We start from the raw sequence: 22,034 nt of genomic DNA on the forward strand, positions 1-22,034 counted from the left end.
ACATAAGGTCTTCCACAAGTACAATTTATAATTATTAATAATATTTAACAAATCATGTGTATCTCATGAAAATAAAACAAATATTATTTAACTTTTGTAAATACATCAATGAAAATATATCCACATTCGGGTCAACGTTTAGTGTCAAATTCATTTCAAATCTTTGCATCCCTAATGTCAATGTAATTGCATGTTGTTTATCCAAGTCTAATCATGTCAAAAGAGTTCAACTAGAAGTCCATGATGGAGATTATCTCAGTATTTGATCTACCAAAAAAAATGTATATCAGTTTCTACATAAATCAGATTTAAATGAGCTGTAATGGTAAAATAATAAAGAATTCTTAGAATTAAAATAAATGGAATGATAAGAATATTATACAGTAAAAAATGAATAAAGCTAAGTTGATGAATGTTTCCATTAACTTTTATTTTTAAATTTTAGATTTTGGTTTCAAATTTAAATTTTTAAATTTTTGTTTTTGATTTTCAACTTTTGGTCTGGCTTTATAGTTTTTAGATTTTGGTTTTGCTGTATTTTAAGTTATTTTATAAAATAATCAATATATTATTTTAACATAATAAAATAATTAGCATATAAAATATTTTAAAATTGCCGTTAAAATCATCGCCTAAATGTAACTACTAACGCACGTTCTCCAGTTCGAGTGGAATAAACCAGTAATTAAAAACTAAACACGTCTAATGAAATCTCCACTAATATCTCCCCCACTCCTCAAAAATCAACCGTCCCCTCTAAAACGTTACAAAACAAAGTCATCAAATTCGAAATCCCAAACCTCTCTTCTCTCTATCTCTTTGATATCCGAGTCCATTCGTTAGACAGAAAAAAAACACAAAATGTTTCGAGTAAGCAACTTCGTTGTGGGTCTAGCCAACACGTTGGTAATGCTAGTGGGCGCATCAGCCATTGGTTACTCCATTTACATGTTCGTTCATCAAGACGTGACTGACTGTGAATCAGCCATTCGTGCACCACTCCTCACTACAGGGATCATCCTCTTAGTGGTGTCTTTAATCGGAGTGATAGGATCTTGCTTCAAGGAGAATGTCGCAATGGTCTCGTACTTGGTCATACTCTTTGCGGGCATTGCTGCGTTAATGGCTTTCTCTATATTTCTCTTCTTTGTTACGAATAAAGGAGCCGGTCATGTGGTCTCTGGTCGAGGCTATAGAGAGTACCATACGGTGGATTTCTCCACTTGGCTTAACGGTTTTGTTGGTGGGAAGAGATGGGTTGGTATAAGGTCTTGTCTGGCTGAGGCTAGCGTTTGCGATGAACTGAGTGATGGTCGTGTTAGTCAGATCGCTGACGCGTTTTATCACAAGAACTTGTCTCCAATCCAGGTATTTTCATTCCTTGCATATAATTGATAGACTTAAGATAATATTATCTCCTGTATATTCTCTAATGTTGTTTAGATCAGTTAGCATTGTTGAGGGAGATCCCTGATATTTCGTATTATATATTTGAAGTGCATACAACTACTAAATATAACCAAGTTCTAAACCGGTCACAAGCAAAAATTATTTTTCTAAAATGATTTTTAAAATAGACAGCACCTAAGCGCAAGTTTATTCAGCAATACTTTAAAAAATAATTAATTACTATGATTTATTTTTTTGTAAAATGCGTCCAAAGTATTTGTTTTTATCGTTTTATTTTTAAGTTTATTTTAATTTTGTATTTTATTTATCGGTTTTTTTTTTTTTGCAAATAAATTTATCGGTTTATTGTGAGATAATTTTATATTTTTGTATTATGTTGAGCAGTCAGGTTGTTGTAAGCCCCCGTCGGACTGCAACTTCCAGTTCAAAAACGCGACGTTTTGGATGCCGCCGGGGAAAAATGCAACGAAGGTTACGACGGAGAACGGCGATTGCGACGCGTGGAGTAACGTGCAAACGGAGTTATGTTTTAACTGCAACGCATGCAAAGCGGGTGTGTTAGCCAACATAAGAGAGAAGTGGAGGCATCTTCTTGTTTTCAACATATGTCTCCTCATACTGATCATCGCCGTCTGTTCCTGCGGTTGCCGTGCTCGTCGTAACAATCTCACGGCTACGGAAAGTGACCGTGCCTGATCACACTAATGTTTTAAGTTGTGTCTTTTTTTTTCCTTTGTTGGTTTAGTTTCTAGTTAATTATCTTTTGTTTTCTTAGGATTGTCATGTTTGTTTCGAACCAATCATAACTCCTTTTATTGTATAATTATCCAAACATTTTAGTGACTTGTCAGTTACAAGTGATCATGCACGATCATTTGTTAGTTGGTTTCGTTTTAATGATTTTTAGTTGTCACATTTCTAATCATACTTACGTTCGCTTCGTTTTTTTTTTGGACAACGTCATGTTTGCTACACAAGTAACATAACAATCGTTATGTCGTACCACGTACAATACGTATACAATCTGATTATCTTATCTTGTTTATAACAAACGGTAATGGTGTTATAAGCCTTGGTGAATCTGCTTCAATTATGGCTAAATCTGCTTGTTGATTAATGCGGTTTGAAAATCAATCGATGACTAAGATTCATTGTCTCATTGATAGAACGTTGATATATAAATCAGAGAAAATAGTGTATTTTTTTAAGATCCAGGGACAAAAACTCTCAGGGGAAAACAGATGTTGTTGAAACATGAAGGGAAACAAAACGATAAGATGATGAAATCTAGAAGACAAGCTCATGTGGTTTCATTCCTTGTGACAGAGAGAACCTGGCGCCGAGGTAAGTCTTGAGCTCTGGGACTGCTTCAATGGATTTGATCAGAGCTGCGTCTACGGTTTTCTGGTCTTCCTTCTTCTCTTGAGGGATCTCTTTCTTCACCTAAAGGCACCAAGAATATGAAATGATTCAGTAATGATAATCAGATGATTATGTTATATAGATAAAGGGTATGTATGTATGTACCTCTTTGTCAGCTTCAAAGAACTCGCCTTCTCCTTTCTTCGTCTTCTTCTCAGCAACCTTTCCGAAGTACTTGTCATCGAATTTCTCAGTGTTGACTCCAGAAATGTCAACCTTCGTGGAGGTTCCAATCACGTACGACTGGTTAACACGTCTCAACGGAACACCGTTGATCTTGAATGGTCCTGAAACAAAACACAAGAACGTATTAACACAACAAACAAAACACTTATTAACGAGGTGTGAAGAGAGCAGAGACGACAATAACTCACCAGTTATCAAAAGCAAACCAGAAGTGAGTTGCTTGAGAAAGACAACTCTCTTGCCCTTGAATCTACCAGCAAGGATGATCAACACAGTTCCTGGAGTAATGCTTGCTCTACAATACACACATAATAACAGACACAAACATAAACTCATCTTCCTGTAATAATAAACATGCAAATCTCTAATGAATCTAGCATTTCAGACACAAAAACACTACTGATTCCAACAACTTATCTAAAACCTATTATGTTACGTAACCTACACGCACAAATCTATTTTCAGCTTAAAATTAAATTAAATTAAACACCAATAGAAGAAAATGGATTTACTTAAGCTTGGTAGGCTTAGGCTTGCGCCTGTTGGCGAGCGGCTTCTTAACGTCTTCCGCCGGGTAGAACTTGGCCGGCTTCTCAACCGGAGCTTCGACCTTGGACTTAGCGTCGTGACGGGGGAAAACGCCGCCGTTTTTGGCCTTGATTGCCCACAACCCCCTCTTGTGGTACATTTGGGAGCGAGAGTATTTTCCGACGCCCCTGATCAGATCGGGGTTCCGGCTTACTTTAGGGGTCCTCTGCTTAGCCGCCGGCATTTTCTCTGTTCTCTCTGTGTTCTCTGCGATGAACTTCTCAGTGGCGTGCGTAAACCCTAGATTGGAGTTAGCCGCGTTTAAATATAAGGATGATAAGCAGCGGATAAAAAACCTAATGGGCCCTAACATGTGTTTAATGTCATGAGGCTTATATAAGGCCCATATTATCCAAACATGACAAATGGTCCAAGTAAGAGGGCCTTTGTCTCTCTGTAGTTTACTTCTATGGTTTTCAATTGGGAAGGAACAAGTCTTATCTTTGGTTTGTTGAATGAGTACACAAAGCTGGGTCATAGCAAAATGTTCAACACACATCTCTATTATATTAATTGAAAAGGTTGGCTTTTTCTTTTAACATGTTCCATTTACAGAGTTCATCTAGACTTTGATCGGTAATCTTACGGATGACGGAATCGCAAATATTTTACCAATCAAAAAAAGTTATAGAATGATAAAAAACGTAAAAACATAAAAATACATGTTTGCGTTTTTGATAACAGAAATATAAAAAAAATCATTAAGTGGAAAAGTGAGTGTTAATAGATTACGGTGGAAAAAACTATAAATTCAACATTTTCGTATTACTAAATTATATGCTAATATCATTTAAAATTTTTGAGTAGATTAGCAATATGTTTATGATAAATAGTTATGTTAAAAATAAAATTATATTATAGTTCATTAGTTTGTTTTATAATATTTTGAAATGTCAATCTATTATTAAATCATATTAAAAGATAAACTAAATATTTATAACAAGAGCTAAAGTAATTCTAATAAATATTAGTTATTTTCATATTGTGTAATAATTAATTTTATTATTGAAATTTATTTTTATTATAAAAAGTGAATACCATATAAAATATTTTGATCAATTAAACATTATTCTATCATTCCATAAATTTTATATTTTTCTTCATTTTAATTAATATTTACCACAATTTAATTTTTTTTTCACAATTCCACGATTAAATGATGATTACCAATGAGAGCTTTAGTAAATTAAAATTGTGACTTTTAAGGTTTAGACAAGATCGACATAAAATAAAGTATGATTTTTGTCGTCTTCTTTTAGCACGAATTGTTATGTAACAAAAAAAAGAGCTGTTCCGATTAGGTTTCAATGTTCTATAATCTGGTTAATTAGAATAAAAATAAAAATATGGACAGATTAAAGACAGGATGTAGCCACCATTATGATTAATGAAAATTCACCAGATTGGTGGTGACACTAGGCCAACTCTTTTACAAATGCTCATGGATAAGACCATAAGGTAGCCGTCGATCTTAACTTAATTAATCGCGCATCTAAAGTCGCTGGAAGACAAAAACACAAAGCTAAGTGTTGACTAGTCGAAATAAAAAGAGTGGAAACTAATTGTACGAAATCTAAAAGCCATCATCTTTCTTCGGTCCCTAAGTAGTTTTTCTTGGTATGATCGATTTCGATATGTCCAAGTCCAGTGTTTGAGTGACCAAGTTGTTGCTTAGTTTATCGAATTCAAACCTGACCACTTCCGTATACTTACCTTCCTCGAATTTTCAATTATGTGTTTCGTTTGCCTATTGTTTTTTTTTTCTTGTCGACGCCTATTGTTTATTTAATAGCTTGTCGTCTGATGTTCTTTCTAAAAAAAATATATATTTTGAAATTTAACAAAAAAAAATGTGAAGATTTCAGTCATACTTAGAAAAGTCCGCACTCCATCGTTTACGATTGAATACGTTCTGACAAAGACCATGTTTTTCTTTATATGTGTTATTTCAGTCATATTAGAATTGAACATATTATTCCAAAGTTCTATGGTTCCTCTATTCCATAAAGTTTGTGATATGTATCTTTATCTCCGTTGTTTTGAAGTTTACCATATTTCCAATTTCTATACAAATTTAGATGTATTAGTTTCGCTATAATAATATAATATAATGAACATTTATTATTTTTCTTTGTTTTTCAATTTGGTAAAGTTTTTTTTCTTTTGGTAAGGTTGATTTTTTCCACTAAATTTAAAATAATTTATATTGGGTAAAAATGTATTGTTTAGTACTTGGACCGACCTAATTAGTCAACACAAATATCTTCCAAAAATCTGAAAGAATATTCAACATACTGTAATTTAAGAGTAATTTAATTGGTGTTCCAAATGCTGCGGCGCTATATTGTATTTGAAAAAGATGTCTTGCATAATTTGAAGAAATGTGATTTTGGCATGAACATAATATTAATAACTATAAGCAATTCGATTTCGATTTTGCAAATAATTGGGTAGCTTTCATTCTTCTAATGTTAATATTACTTTCATATATTCTTCTTTTTTGCTTACTTCAAATTCACTATATATATCCCTTCAATTAATAAAAAATTGAAGAAAAATTAATAGAAATGTTATTTCATCCTTTTAGAAATTTTCACACCTTTGAATTACTTGCTTGTAATCTCGTTCTATAAGCTAAAAAACGAAAGTACTATTTTTTGTAAAACAGAAAAACGGTCTTTAAAATCTAACTAAAAAGGAGGACACATGATACCTCAGGTGGCGGTCTTATGCATGAGATATTACTTTATTTGTTTTAAAATATTTTAAGTTTTAGGCTAGGGGACTTAAAATTAAAATTATTTAAATGTTTACAAAATAAACAACAAAATATCATTAGTTACATAATTTTGATAATTTATAAATTAGGAATTATATTATAATATAAAACATCATCTATTTTGAAACATCAATTTTTTAAAAAATATTATTTATTTTTAAACAGGTGTACCAAAGAAGAAAAATATATAAAATGAATCATTAATGTTATGGGAACAATCAGACGTTCATCTCGAAATTCCACTTTAAAAGTTAGCATGATTTTTTAATAAATACAAAAGAAAATCTTGAGTAAGGAATCAAAACGTACCACGTGTCAATATCGTGCAAAAACGACGCTGTTGGGGAATCCACACGTACAGCTTCAAGCAGCATAAATAAAGATGGTGCCTCATCCTCAAAGTTGCTCACTTCGCAAGTGAACCCAACAACTCGTAGAAAAAAATAAACTAAAGCTTCTCTCTCTCTCTCTCTCTCTCTCTCTCTCTCTCTCTCTCTCTCTCTCTCTCTCTCTCTATTTGTGGTAAGAAAACAGAACAAGTGAAGATCTCTTCCTCTCCATCGCTCTTTGTGTTCTTCTTAGTATCACAAAAGAGCAAACAAGATGTCTATAAGAAGAATCTACCGATGTCTGAACTCTTTAATTAAAAGATCATGTGCTCAGTCTTTATGATCACACGTCCCGTTTCACACTTTGTTTCAAACTCTTAGGTTTTTTTCAGTTTTGTTCTCTTTCACTTGAGAGCAACCCCTTCGACCGTTTGTCAAAAAAAAAACAACCCCTTCGACCTCGATCAAGATAATCACTGAACAAGAAAGCTGATATTCTTTGAAGAATCAAGAAATCAAGAACTCCAGAATGGTGCGTACACCATGTTGCAAAGCTGAACTAGGGTTAAAGAAAGGAGCATGGACTCCCGAGGAAGATCAGAAGCTTGTCTCCTACGTCAACCGTCACGGTGAAGGTGGATGGCGAACTCTCCCCGAAAAAGCTGGTATTTATTTTTCTTTTTTTTTATTCCGCCATATTTGAATATTCAGTGTTTGGTCTTTTTGGTCATTAATCAATGATTTTTAATATAAAACAATTCTTTAAATGATATAGGACTCAAGAGATGTGGCAAAAGCTGCAGACTGAGATGGGCTAATTATCTGAGACCTGACATCAAAAGAGGAGAGTTCACTGAAGATGAAGAACGTTCTATCATCTCTCTTCACGCCCTTCATGGCAACAAGTTAGTGTTTCTATCTCTGTCTACTTTTTCTTTTGTATATTTGTCCCATTGTTTTGTCCATTTTGTCTGCAATATTACTTAATGGCTGTATTTTAACCACAAAAGAACACATTTTAGAATTATCCAATATTTTTATAAAATTTGTAAGTAAGGGGAGGAAAATCTTTGTTTGTGTTTATAATTTTTTTGTAGTATGTACCAAAAAGAAAGAAACTATGAGTGTTCTTTTTTCAATAAAACAACATATTTCAACTATCCAGCAAAGAAAAATGATCAAAAAGAAAAAATATTGGGTTTGAAAATTCATATGTTATATATATATAGCTTTTAGAACAATTCATATGTTATATTTTTGCATATGACTTGATCATCATGACTAATATATGTTATAATCTTATGGTGTTTTATCAGATGGGCTGCGATAGCTCGTGGATTACCAGGAAGGACCGATAACGAAATCAAGAACCACTGGAACACTCATATCAAAAAACGTTTGATCAAGAAAGGTGTCGATCCGGTTACACACAAATCAGTAAACCTCCCGGAGATTCCAGAGAAACAAAACGTTATTCCGACAATTATAACGAGCGATGTTGATCTTGATAACGAGAAAATGAAGAATAACAACAAGAAGCCTGGTTTATCATCGGCTAAGTTCTTGAACAGAGTAGCTAATAGGTTCGGAAAAAGAATCAATCAAAGTGTTCTGTCTGACATTATCGGAAGCGGTGGCCCAGTTACTACTATTACTACAAGTCACACTGCTGCTACTACTACAAGTGTCACCGTCAATTCCGAATCAGATAAGTCAACTAGCTCTTCCTTTACACCAGCTTCAAGTCTTCCATGCCAGATGACCGTTAATGGTAACGCTACATCATCTCCGTCCACATTCTCTGATGCATCCGTTAATGATCATTTAATGCACTGTGATAACGAGGATAATATTGAGTTCTCAAGATTTCTGAATGATGAAGATTTCATGATGTTTGAAGAGTCTTGTGTTGACAACACTGAATTCATGAAAGAACTTACGAGGTTTCTTGAGGAGGATGTGAACGACGACCTCGAGGTGATGCCCGTCTATGAACATCAAGAAAAGTTTGAAGAGATTGATAACTATTTTGCATAAGGGAATCTTCTGGTGAATCATACATGATCATTTCAATATGATCATGTTTATATCCCGTCAATCGATATGTTAAGCTGATGATAATAATGAATAATTATAATTATAATGACGATGCCGAACTATGCTTGTACGTAGCTTGAATTGTCATATCAGTGTTTTTTCTTTCTACTCTTTTGTATGTTTCCCCTCAAGTGTGTTTCATATTAAGTGAATAAATTTACGGTGATGTAGTAATAAGTTAACGAGTGTATTAATAGTATATTCATAAGTCGCGAACAGGCAAAACAAGTACTAGTAATCGTAGAATGTCGATTTGTAACGATCCGAAAGTGTTTAACCCTTTTTAAAAAATGTTTTAACCTTATTTTGGAATCAAACCAAAAAAGTGAAAATCTATCCGAACACGAGCATTATGAGGCTAGGCACGAATACTCGTTAATTGCTTTAGACACGTTACTTTTTTTTTTTTTACTCTAAATTTCCGTTTTATTCCAAAGAGAAAAATACAAACTAAAGTTTATTGCAAAAAAGAAACAGGGAGAGGATTTGGTCACAACCGACCATTCAAGAGAGTAAACAGTATGAATCAAGGGAAGAGATTAAACCAAGTTGTCAAAAGCGAGACTGTGGAAGGGAGGTTCCTTTGCTGTCTGGCTAGAATAGAGAGCTTGCCTCTAATAACCAGTTTGATCTCAGTCACTAATGAGGAAACTGGGCGAGTAACATTTGAGTGAATTCTAGCGTTCCTCTTCTTTCATATGGTATAGATGGAGGCTTGGTAGGCCAGCTTGGTAATGAGATTGACATTCTTATCTCGAGTAGGAGCTTTCAACCAACGATAAGCGTCATCCAGAGAAGTGGGAGAGACCAAATGAAGCTTGATCTGCGTTCGTCTCCATTTTTAAAATTATTGTCAAGTCAAATATCAAATCATTACATTTTGTTACTTGCAAATATAATATAAATATCAAGTATTGTAAAAAAGTCATAGACTTGGTTTGATATTATTCATTACTTTTTTTTTTTGCTAAAAGATTTATTCATTACTTTTTCTACAACCGAAAAAAATGATAATTAGACAAAAACGAAAGCTTAAAAAAATATTTATTTGTCGTAAGAATAAGCTTGCATACGAAATGATATGTTTTTGTTCCTTCTTCTTTATGATAAGTGTAATATTTTATTTGAAATAATTTTCATGTTTTTTCAAACGAGTAAACAAAAAAAACTTATATCATCTTCTCTGATATATATAATTTAGTAAATATATAATTCTTTCAAACTTCGAAATTTATCCAAATAATTTATAAATACTTACGAGCAGTAAATAATCGAATGAGATAAATACATTGTAATTACATATTTTGGATAAGTATTTGAAATAAAAAATATCCATTTTCGACTAAAGCCAAAAATTATTAACCGTTAAGATAAATAAAATGTTATTCAAATGTGAATTTTTTAAAATATTTTAAAATCTAATGTTATCTAATTTGTCATTCCATAAAACACTTATTGTTCCGGAACAAAATTCAAGTTATTAAGTTTAGAGTGCGTTAATTGTTTTTAGAGTATTTAAAGTGTTTGAAAACAATTTTTTAGTTATAAAAATAAAAATAAAAAATCTCATTGTTTTAATGAAATTTTAGATTTGTTTAAACAAAACCTCCAATTCTCAGATATCTAAAATCATTTAAAAACTCATTATACAATATCTATAATTAAATTTGTTTCAAGGACACAAATATGTCATATCTCTAATCAGATATGTGACCAACAGAAAGCAAGTGGACATTCTTTGAACATTCCTTGGACTAAAGAGGAGAAGAATTGCATTATCGTTACATCCTTTTCAAAGCACTATGCATAAACAAAAGTAAAAGCTGAGATTTGTTTCAATAATATTGTTTTTTGCTTAACTGTTTCAATAATATTGTTTGAAAAAGTTGAATGATTTTGTTTTCCAAAGTGTCTTCTCTATATATGAAGTGATATGAGAAATTATTAACACTAAAATATATCTCCAGAAACAGGATATGTTAATAAAATAATAGCAATTTATCATTAAAATATCCATTATAATCAGTACCTGTTACAAGTTTGTTAAGACCAGAAGCTGGAAAGAAAGAAAAAAAGAAAAAATGGAAGACTAATCTGGAACATTTAACCAATGTGCTTTTGCCACAAGACTAAATAAAATTTGCAATTTGAAGATCGGTTTTGTTTGATAATATTAACGACCAAAGACCATGTTTCCCTGGCTTTCTATTAGGGTCGGCCTGATTATTAATTACTTTTCATGCCAGAAGAAACATATTTGCTTAAGCTTGTTAGATAAAAATCAGTCTTTCTTAAGCGGTTCAATCACTGTTAGTTTTGTATAAGTGCAATAATTATAAGAGGGTTTAACCCTTTCCAGTTTCAAAAAAACAATAATTATAAGAGCAATTTTAGTGTTTTGAACGGGCCTTGCGGTTAAGTGGCAGTGGACGGGCCTGGGACGCTAACACGTTTCAGGTTTGATCCTCCTGCTATGCGAAACTAAGTCACATTGTTCTGTTCACCTAACGCGGATATGGGTCCATGCTTTAGGACCCATTTGAATGCCCAGGAGAAGGAGTCCATCCGCGGGCTTGCGACTCCCCCGGGGGTTAGGTCTGGTTCCAATAGTGACCCGGGTTTAATCCTTTCCAGTTTCAAAAAAAAGCAATAATTATAAGAGCAATTTTAGTGTTATTATACTTTTTCTCTAAAACAGTAAAGAACAAAATATTTAATTTTATTATACTTTAAAATATGATAAGAATATTTTTTAAAAAAATTATATATGTGTATATATATATATATATATTTATTATTCTACTTTAAGTCGTCATTCATTTGAAAAGACATACAAATTAAAAATTAAATTTTTTACTATAATACTTTTCTATTTTTTGATAAAAAATTAGAGATCTTATACCTAATTACATAAAATTTGGTCCCAGTTTTCCACTAGTCAACTCCTAAGTGGAAACTATAAGGATAAATTTTTAAAATGAGGTTTGCTGGTTTAAATGTTAAATTTATTATAAAATTTAGGTCTATGAACGATAAATCTGTGTAGTTCAAAAAATCTAAAAGTATAATGAGGGCAGCTTCCGCGAATGGACGACATAAATCTGTTCAACAAGTTGTATTTTATGATCAACAAGTTGTATTATTATTATCAAAAAAAAAAGTTGTACTTTATGATCATGTACACTACGTAATCAACCGGGCCATCTAATTTTTTTTTCTTTTGCTCCTTAAAAAAGAAAATCGCTTTTTCATTAAAAATCACAAGGCATGCAGTGACTTGTGAGGGCCATCTAATTTCTTTTGCTCCTTTAATTCTCAACTTCTTATCTGATTCGCTTTTTTATTAAAAATCGCTACTACTATGAAAAATGCAAGAGCATGTGGTGGGTCGTCACAAGTCACTGCATGCCACTCGTGGCAGTTGGCACTCTATGGCAGTGCCAGATTCTTGCACCCGACTCTTGACATTTCAAAGGACCATATGAGGTAACACTAATATTGCCACCAAACAAACTATAACAAAATACCAGTGAAGTAACCATGCATGTTAGTATTATTTTATTTATCAAATTATAGTTTTTCAAGCCTGGCTCCTTTTCACTTGACATTAATTATTTCTTGTTCAAACTTCAACGTACATAGGAAAAAGAAACAATAATTAAATAAAATATGCTCGATACTACAGAATAATGCTCCCAAGATGCTCGTGATGTTTCCGTGGACTTAGTGACCAGCTTGAACATATTTACATAACCATATAACCAAAATTCTTTATCCCAAGATATAAACCTATATGTGGATTTAATGGAAACTGTCTTCAATGTTTTATTCTCTTTTATTTGGCAATCGCTTGAAGTTTATAGTTTTCTATTTTCCTTTGATTTAGCGCACTTCCATCCCCAAATATGTAAGACTTCTAAGTCATTCAAAAAGAAAGAAAAGTTGTGAGAAAAGTTCAAAAAAATTGAGAGTTAGGAGAGAAGCACAAAAATTTGTGGAAGTTTTGTTCTATGGGTTCACTCCACGTTAAAAAAGGATTAAGCATCCGGTTTTTGTCTCTTGCTTCGGATAAGTCAGGGTTTTATGGTCCAAATGAATGTGATCAGAATCATCAACAAAAAAAAAGAAACTTCATTTTAGATATTGCATGAGAAGGCTCTTATATATCTAATCATAATTTTATTAAGTTAACTATGTCATTTTTTCTTTGAAACCGAACTTTATTTGTTTTTAACTCTGCAAGAGATCATAGCCATGCTGTGAATTCCAAGAGGAAGTTGTGTTTGCCTGTTCTCTTATGAGTCAGGGTTCCTTCCTTATCATGAGTGACGTTATTTTATTGTGTTAGGATTAGGAAAACATCTAACGTCCAAATAATCTGTTTGGCTGATTCATAGAAAACATAACATATACATGATAGTAGGTAGTATGTATTATAATAACTTTTCTATTCGATTACCCTTTCCCTGATTGCACTGAAAAGTCGCTTAATTGATTGGTGCTGCCTGCATGTTACCTAAATAATTTTGTTAGGCATATAGAAGAATATGCGATTTGATGAAAAGGTGCAATCACCATCTTGTTTTAAAAAAGTTTCCTGCTTCTATTCTTTTGATAGTAACACGCATTATCCGAATAGAGTTAACAACGTTACTTTTTGTTTCCATGATGATGACTTCTGTATTGAGTTTTGCTTGACTGCTGGTAGTTGTAACACGAATCATGTTGCCACTTGTCAAGCAAAACGTTAAGTTTTTCTCCACATGGGCCATTTTGATTCCATATATGGAAAGAAAAGCCCAAAGTTCGAGTTGCGAGTTCATGAGAAGAAAAGGGGACAACGAGATGGGACAACTGGCCCATTTTTTTACCTTCAGACAGAACGACAGCGTTTAGAAACGATGAAAGAGCTGGGAAAGAAAGACACGTAACAACACACCGACTGTCTGAGTGAAGGGGGTGGTAATAGACAAATCTATCAAGTTCCGGTCTAATTTGGAAACAGAATATTTAAAAGACAGGTCATTCATTTTAGTAGCCAATTAAATTAAATAAAAATCAGATCTGGAAATAAATTACATATTTATTTTTCTTTCGGGACAGCGAAGAAAAATCATTCGAAAGCAAAGCGAAAGGCAGATCACACAATCACAAAAACTCACTTCTTCTTCACTCTCTTGCAGATCACTTCCTCTGTCGGCACGAATTCATTAGGGCTCAAGCTCGAATCTGGGTTTAGTGTAATAAAATCGATTTCAGTAAGAAGAATCTGGTGAGAGGCCGTGGAGGATTGGTAGGGGAGAGATGAGGAGGCGGAGGGTAGCTAGAAGGAGATTATTGAGTTGGATATGGCTTCTCCTTGCTTCTTTCTCTGTTGCTGGATTGGTTCTCTTCATCGTTCAGCATCATCATCAACAACAACAAGATCCATCTCAGCTAACTCTTGTATGTCTTTCTCTCTTTGATTTCAAAGCTTTGTTTTTTTATTAAGAAGCAAATGTATTGATTGCTGAGATTTGGTTTTTTTTTTCTGGCTCCAATGATCATCCTCTCATTAATAAAGTGTGGATCTTTCTTGTTTGTAGCTGAGAATAATGGTTATTAGGTTGGTCTCTGTATCTATGGAATCAGTGCAAAGTTGAACTCTTTTCAAAACGGGCATGACCAAATCTTAGTGTAGTTTCTTATTCACATTTTTTTGTTGGTTTTATTTGTGTTACTTAGTCTATGAGTGCAAAAAACTTCATAAAAACAGAGCATTTCTCTATTCATGACTTGATAATGTTTTTTTTGTCTTTGGAGAATTTACTCTGATCTTTTTTTTTTTGTTCTTTGATAGGAAAGAGACACAAGAACCGAGGAGTACGTATCTCCTCCTCGTTTAAACTTCACCGAAGAGGTGACGAGTGCTTCCTCGTTCGCTAGGCAGCTAGCCGAGCAAATGACCCTCGCCAAGGCCTATGTTTTCATAGCCAAAGAGCACAACAATCTCCATCTAGCTTGGGAGCTGAGCTCCAAGATCAGAACCTGCCAGCTTCTCCTCTCGAAATCAGCGATGAGAGGCCAGCCCATTTCCTTAGACGAGGCCAAACCGGTCGTTACCGGCTTATCAGCTCTTATCTACAAGGCGCAAGACGCGCATTACGACATAGCCACGACGATGATGACTATGAAGTCTCACATCCAAGCCCTCGAAGAGCGCGCAAACGCAGCCACCGTTCAAACCACGGTGTTCGGGCAATCTGTTGCCGAGGCGGTTCCTAAGAGCCTCCACTGTTTGATGATCAAGCTAACATCAGACTGGTTAACCGAGCAGCCGTCACGCCGTGAAGCAGCGGCGGCAGATGAGAACAGGAACTCGCCTAGACTCGTTGACAACAACCTCTACCATTTTTGTATCTTCACTGACAACGTGGTAGCTGCTTCTGTTGTTGTGAACTCATCAGTCTCCAACGCTGATCACCCGAAGCAGCTTGTTTTCCACATAGTGACGAACCGAGTGAGCTACAAAGCTATGCAGGCTTGGTTTCTTGGTAATGACTTCAAGGGGTCAGCGATAGAGATCCAGAGCGTTGAAGAGTTCTCTTGGCTGAATGCTTCGTACTCTCCTGTCGTTAAGCAACTGCTGGATGATGCAGATTCGAGAGCTTACTACTTCGGTGACCAAGAGACAAACTCTGAGCCAAAAGTCAGGAACCCGAAGTACTTGTCGTTACTGAACCATCTCAGATTCTACATCCCCGAGATCTATCCTCAGCTAGAAAAGATCGTTTTCCTAGACGACGACGTTGTTGTTCAGAAAGATCTGACTCCGCTCTTCTCGTTAGACCTTCACGGAAACGTCAACGGAGCTGTGGAGACGTGTCTTGAAGCCTTTCACCGTTATTACAAGTACCTAAACTTTTCTGACCCGCTCATCAGCTCGAAGTTTGATCCGCAAGCGTGCGGATGGGCCTTTGGTATGAACGTTTTCGATCTCATCGCTTGGAGGAAAGCGAACGTGACTGGTAGGTACCATTACTGGCAAGAGAAGAACAGAGAGAGAACTCTCTGGAAGCTAGGGACGCTTCCTCCGGGGCTGTTGGCTTTCTATGGTCTCACTGAGCCGCTAGACAGAAGATGGCATGTCTTAGGGTTAGGTTACGATGTGAACATTGATAACCGTCTGATAGAAACCGCGGCTGTGGTTCACTATAACGGCAACATGAAGCCTTGGCTAAAGATTGGTATTGGTAGGTATAAACCGTTTTGGTTGAAGTTCTTGAACTCGAGCCATCCTTATTTACAAGATTGTGTCACAGCTTAGAAGCAAAAGACTTTTTTTTTGGAGGGGAGTTGAGACTGGTCCCATATCGGAAGATTCTTGATTTCTTATACACTTTGAAGATTTTTTTTGTCGTTTTTTTTTTTTGGAATGTTTTGTAGAGTTTGTCAGATTTCAGATATTCTCTGAAGACTATTGTTCTCTTCTTATGGTCTGAAGAGCAATTTATAATCACACATTAGAATGATGTACTTATGGTTTAATAGATTACAGGATACTTATTTTTTGTTTGTTATATTTATTTTTATCTCTAAAGGATGGATGGATAATTTATTCCTTTTGTTTTCAAGCTGTAGTCTATGTATTTAAAATGATTTTTTTTTCAAATAAAAACAACAATCTTTCTCATACCTTGAAATTTTTGATTCTTGAGTTATATTTTCCCAAGTCAACTCTCGACCCCTTCATTGGTTCTATTTCAACATGAATTTGACACAAGAACAAGTTAATAACATGGTAACATGGTATTTGTTGGATACACGTGAGAATAACTTGAAAAGGGTACGATTTGTTGGAGCAGTGAATGCTATACATGTTCATGAACCCAACAGCTACTCTAATACTTTAAAATTTCTTTTTGCTAAACTTTAAATATCATAAATGATGAGAAGAGTTTACAAAGTAACATCTTTGGTTTGATCCATCAAGGCAAAAAGAAAGTAAAAAACAAGATGGTTCACAAGAGTTTGATTGAAGACTAGTGACCTATGATAGCCACATAGCCATAAGCCTGTTGAAGTTCTTCTTCTTCCTCCTGGAAGATATGACATTCTTCAGCTCTTTGTCGATCATTCTGAAAACAGTTAACGCCGGTAGTGAAACCTGGTTATGAAGCAAATTATTCCTCTGTTTCCATATATGAAAAACTACAGTTTGTGTCGCCAGCTTCCTGAGCAGAGAAAGTCTTTTAGAGCTAGGGGATCGCATCCAAGAAAGTAGCTCTGCCAAAGCAGTGCAGGTGGCCTACACCGAGTGAAGACCTTCTTCCAAACCTCGCATGTGTAGCTGCAGGAAAGAAACAAATGCTCCCTGATTTCTACTGCGTTTGAGCAAAAAGAACAGAGAGGCGAAAGTTTGAAGCACACTCTGTCTCAGTCATCATGTCATATCATCTCAAAGCCAAACGAAACTCGCTCTCGCTCCTCTTCATCTTTAAGGGAATCTTCTTCATAGTTGACTGAAGACTTTTTAAAAGGATAAACATATAATAATGTATTACACACGTATCTTCAGAGGCCGAGATGTGGTTTAAATCGTTTATACAAACGCAAGGCACCAAAAGAAAAGGACCGGTTTATGCTTTTAAACAGAACCATGCACGATTTGGTTTAGTTCGTAATGAAAGCCCTAGATAGGTCTCAAAACACTAATATTAATATTACAGATTACCTACAATGATTTGCATTCACCTCTCTCTCTCAGAGTCTATTCATATGATGAATTCAATCCCTCTTGAACTTTTTCACGAGATATTCTCTAGATTGCCTGGCAAGTCAATAGCGACGTGTCGTTGCGTGTCGGAGCAATGGAGGTCCGTACTTTGCAGTGCAGATTTTACCGAGCTGTTCTTAACCAAGTCTTCCACTCGTCCTAGTCTCTTACTCGCCATGGAAAAATCTACAGACAACGAGTTTCTCTTCTTTTCGTCTCCTCCTCGGCTCGATAGTGATCAGAATGAGGAGTCGTCGTCCTTAGCCGCCTATGTTCAGTTGAAGTTATCTAAAGACATGGCGCTGGAACTTTGTGGTCACGCCTCTGGCTTGTTCTGTTTACGTCGTATGCCAACAATCTCAACGGAGGAGAAGGATAAGAAGGAGGAGTATACGGATCATGTGGTATGTCACCCTAGCACAGGACAGTATGGGTTCTTGCCTACCGTGAAGACGGGCAGTAAGAGCTTTTTAGGGTTTGATCCGATCGACAAGATATTCAAGGTAGTCTCATCCAGTTCTATCTATTCATCTCGGACCAATGTTGTTAATGTTTTTACATTAAGACCCGGAGAAGAATTTAAATGGAGGAAGATCAAATCTCCCTTAGCCCATCATCCTTTTCCTAGTTCCAAGGGGATATGCATCAATGGAGCTTTATATTACGTGGCTCGAGGAAACAACATTACAAATTACTACATAGTTTGCTTTGATGTTCGGTCTGAGAAATTCAAGTTTGTGCCCGCAAGACTCGAACATGTTTTTTCTACAAGAATGGTTAACTACGAAGGTAAATTAGGTATGATTACTCGGAAATTTCGTGAAAGCGTGATCATGTGGGTTCTAGAGGATATCGAGAAACATGAGTGGTCGGAACATCTATTCACCGTTCCTGGTGATAAATTCAGTGGCCTTCGCTATGTTAACGTAGTTGGAGTAACCGCTACAGGTGAAATTGTTTTGATGGAGGACACCAACCCGTTTTACGTTTTCTACTTCCATCCCCAAAGGAACACTGTCAAACGCCTTGAAGTCCAAGGTTTCGAGAACCGTGGTAATACGAGAGTTTACGCCTTTTTAGACCATGTAGACGATCTCACGTTTGATATGAAATCCTGGCAGCTGCCTGCATCATGATGACGATCTCACGTTTGATAGTCTTTTAGATGATGCATGGATTTTACAGGTGCGAAAAAACTGATCCTTCTCCCAGTTGGCTAAATTGCTTTGTTTTTTTTATAATAAAAAGGTGTATTCAGTATGATACTGAACCGTTTGACCTGACCTTGCTCGGTTCTGGTCATCTTAGAGAAGAGATCTTTCTTCAAATGATTTACAAACTTTGAGATTTTACTGAGGCTCACAAGTAGTAACAGATATCCAGACAAACATGGTCTGTCTTTTGTGTTGCTGAACCTAACCGTAGTCTAACCTTAAGACTACTGATCCACTTTTGGTAGGCCGCAAATCTCAGCTTCAAAATTATGTGTGTTTTAATTGGAGTAGTTGAAAATGCATGATATATAGGAAAGTAATTTTCAATATCATGTCAAATACATAAAAAATACAAAATAAAACATGTAGTGATTACATATCTATTAAACTTTTTTTTTGAACCTCTAAAGCTACTGCATAAACCATCAGATATTAGTAATCACAAACAGAAAAATCAGCGCACAATCGATGCTAGAAATTCGTAGGCACTGATTGTTAAAGCATATCTAATAGAGTAACTTCCCCGTTTTCCTAGACGACGATGTTGTTGTTCAGAAAGATTTGACTCCACTCTTCTCCTTGGACCTCCACGGAAACGTCAACGGCGCTGTGGAGACGTGTCTTGAAGCCTTTCACCGTTATTACAAGTATCTAAACTTCTCTGACCCGCCCATCAGCTCCAAGTTTGATCCGCAAGCGTGCGGATGGGCCTTTGGTATGAACGTTTTCGAACTTATAGCGTGGAGGAAAGCGAACGTGACTGGTAGGTACCATTACTGGCAAGAGAAGAATAGAGAGAGGACGCTTTGGAAGCTAGGGACTCTTCCTCCGGGGCTGTTGGCTTTCTACGGTCTCACCGAGCCGCTAGACAGAAGATGGCATGTCTTAGGGTTAGGTTACGATGTGAACATTGATAACCGTCTGATCGAAACGGCGGCTGTGGTTCATTACAGTGGCAACAAGAAGCCTTGGCTAAAGATTGGTATTGGTAGGTATAAACCGTTTTGGTTGAAGTTTTTGAACTCCAGCCATCCTTATTTACAAGATTGTGTCACAGCTTAGAAGCAAAAGACTTTTTTTTGGGAGAGTTGAGACTGATCCCCTATCCGAAAATTCTTGATTTCTTATACACTCTGAAGATTCTTTTTGTCTTTTGTTTTTGTCTTGGATTATTGTAGAGCTCAGAAAAGTTTGTCAGATTTCAGATATTCTCTGAAGACTGTTAATGGTCTCTTCCTATGGTCTGAAGAGCAATTTATAATTCACACATTAGAGGGTCCATGATGTACTTATGGTTTGATAGATTACAGGGATACTTATTTATTTTTTGTGAGTTTTTGTTATATTTATTTTTCTCAAAGGAGATGGATAATTTATTTATCTCCTTTTGTTTTCAAGCTGTAATGTTCTCTGTATTTAGTGGTTTTTTTCATCCAGATAATCAACAATCTCTCCCAAGTTAACTCGCGACCCCTTAATGTAACAAGTTAACATGTATTTTGACACAACAAGAAGTTAGCATGTTTTTGTATTATCCTTTAATAATCAAACAATTTTTTTGACGTAACAACAAGTTAACATGTATTTGTTGGAGCAGTGAATGCCATCATGGTGCTAGACATATTCAAGCACCCAACAGCTACTCTAAATACTTATAAATTTATTATTCCAGCTCCTAGCAATGTTGCTAATTGTAAGTTTGAAGCACACTGACTCAATCATCATGTCAGCTTTAAACTTCTCATCTCAAGCCAACTAAACTCGCTCCCTCTTCATATTTAAGAGAATGTTCCTCATAGGCAAAAGACTTTTAAAGGATAAAAGAGGTATATTACACGTCTCTTCAGAGGCCGAGATGGAAAGTGGAAACACCAGGCCAATTGTTATCAAAGGTAAGGCATCGACCGGTTTATGCCTTTAAACCGAAATCGAACTAAATTAACCGAACCACGCACGATTTGGCTTGGTTCGTAATGAAACCCTAGGTCTCGAACACTAGTATTAATATTAAAGATTACCTACAATGATTTGCACTCACCTCTCCCTCTTATCTTTCTCTCTCTTTCTTTCAGTGTTTGATCATGATGAATTCAATCCCTCTTGAACTTCTGCACGAGATATTCTCTAGATTGCCTGTCAAGTCAATAGCGAGATGTCGTTGCGTGTCGGAGCAATGGAGGTCCATACTTTGCAGTGCAGAATTTACCGAGCTCTTCTTAACCAAGTCTTCCACTCGTCCTAGTCTCTTTTTCGTCATGAGAAGATCTAGAAACAACGAGTTTCTCTTCTTTTCGTTTCCTCAGCTTGATAGTACTGAAGATGACAAGTCGTCCGTAGCCGCCTGCGTTCAGTTCGAGTTCTGGAAAGACTTCCCGGTTGAACTTTGTGGTTATGCCTCTGGTTTGTTCTTGTTACGTCGAGTGCCAATCTCGAAGGAGGAGAAGTATACGGAGCATCTGATATGTAACCCTAGCACAGGACAGTATGAGTTCTTACCTACAGTGAAGACGGGTTGTGTGAGCTCCTTAGGGTTTGATCCCATTGACAAGGTGTTCAAGGTAGTGTCATCCAATGCAAGTTATACATCTTGTGCCGATGTTTATAATATTTTTACACTAGGAACCAGAGAAAAAAAATGGAGGAAGGTAAAATCTCCCTTACCCCATAGACCTTGGTCCGCTGGGATATGCATCAATGGAGCTTTATATTACTTGGCTCCAGGGTCCTATGCAACTCGGTATATAGTTTGCTTTGATGTTCGGTCTGAGAAATTCAATTTTGTGCACCCAGGACTCCCTCGTGTTTATACTACAACATTTGTCAACTACAAGGGTAAATTAGGTGTGATAAGATGGACATGTCGTGAAAGTATGACTATTTGGGTTCTAGAGGATGCCGAGAAAAATGATTGGTCGGAACATCGATTCACTCTTCCTGGTGATATATTCAGTGGCACTGGCTCTGTTAACGCAGTTAGAGTAACCGCTACAGGTGAAATTGTTTTGATGGAGAACTATTATCAGTCCAAGCCGTTTAATGTTTTCTACTTCCATCCCGAAAGGAACACTGTCAAACGCCATGAAGTCCAAGGTTTCGAGAACCGTGGATTAATTCACCCCTTTGTAGACCATGTAGATGATCTCACGTTAAATATGAAATCTTGGCAGCTGCATCAAGATGTAGCTAGGTTTGAAAACTTTAACAAATTTAGTGCTCTTTGTTTTTCTCCCAGTTGGCTAAAAGCCAGGGCTGTC

The 22,034-nt window shown here is 35.7% G+C and overlaps 5 protein-coding genes across 5 annotated transcripts; 4 read left to right on the forward strand and 1 right to left on the reverse strand.

The window, feature by feature from the left end:
• Window positions 1-655: 655 nt before the first annotated feature.
• LOC108821396 (tetraspanin-11-like) lies at window positions 656-2,307 on the forward strand. Its single transcript, XM_018594436.2, has 2 exons — window positions 656-1,368; window positions 1,795-2,307. The coding sequence occupies exons 1-2, from the start codon at window positions 862-864 to the stop codon at window positions 2,104-2,106; spliced, it is 819 nt and encodes a 272-aa protein (XP_018449938.1). The 5' UTR covers window positions 656-861; the 3' UTR covers window positions 2,107-2,307.
• A 262-nt stretch (window positions 2,308-2,569) lies between these two features.
• LOC108818908 (60S ribosomal protein L6-1) lies at window positions 2,570-3,852 on the reverse strand. The gene is made up of 4 exons (XM_018591861.2): window positions 3,531-3,852; window positions 3,207-3,313; window positions 2,938-3,119; window positions 2,570-2,853 (listed from the first exon to the last, which is right to left on the reverse strand). Exons 1-4 carry the CDS (start codon window positions 3,788-3,790, stop codon window positions 2,698-2,700), a joined length of 705 nt encoding a protein of 234 aa, XP_018447363.1. The 5' UTR covers window positions 3,791-3,852; the 3' UTR covers window positions 2,570-2,697.
• Window positions 3,853-6,792: 2,940 nt separating this feature from the next.
• Window positions 6,793-8,993, forward strand: LOC108819209 (transcription factor MYB51). The gene is made up of 3 exons (XM_018592206.2): window positions 6,793-7,379; window positions 7,490-7,619; window positions 8,031-8,993. Exons 1-3 carry the CDS (start codon window positions 7,244-7,246, stop codon window positions 8,749-8,751), a joined length of 987 nt encoding a protein of 328 aa, XP_018447708.1. The 5' UTR covers window positions 6,793-7,243; the 3' UTR covers window positions 8,752-8,993.
• A 4,892-nt stretch (window positions 8,994-13,885) lies between these two features.
• Window positions 13,886-16,370, forward strand: LOC108820666 (hexosyltransferase GAUT11-like). Its single transcript, XM_018593663.2, has 2 exons — window positions 13,886-14,256; window positions 14,651-16,370. Exons 1-2 carry the CDS (start codon window positions 14,116-14,118, stop codon window positions 16,115-16,117), a joined length of 1,608 nt encoding a protein of 535 aa, XP_018449165.1. The 5' UTR covers window positions 13,886-14,115; the 3' UTR covers window positions 16,118-16,370.
• A 4,494-nt stretch (window positions 16,371-20,864) lies between these two features.
• LOC108819702 (putative F-box protein At1g30925) lies at window positions 20,865-22,020 on the forward strand. The gene is made up of 3 exons (XM_056992379.1): window positions 20,865-21,357; window positions 21,571-21,870; window positions 22,013-22,020. The coding sequence occupies exons 1-3, from the start codon at window positions 20,865-20,867 to the stop codon at window positions 22,018-22,020; spliced, it is 801 nt and encodes a 266-aa protein (XP_056848359.1).
• The last annotated feature ends 14 nt before the right edge of the window (window positions 22,021-22,034 follow it).

This window comes from Raphanus sativus, chromosome 8, assembly GCF_000801105.2.
Source record: "Raphanus sativus cultivar WK10039 chromosome 8, ASM80110v3, whole genome shotgun sequence".
Lineage (NCBI taxonomy): Eukaryota > Viridiplantae > Streptophyta > Magnoliopsida > Brassicales > Brassicaceae > Raphanus > Raphanus sativus.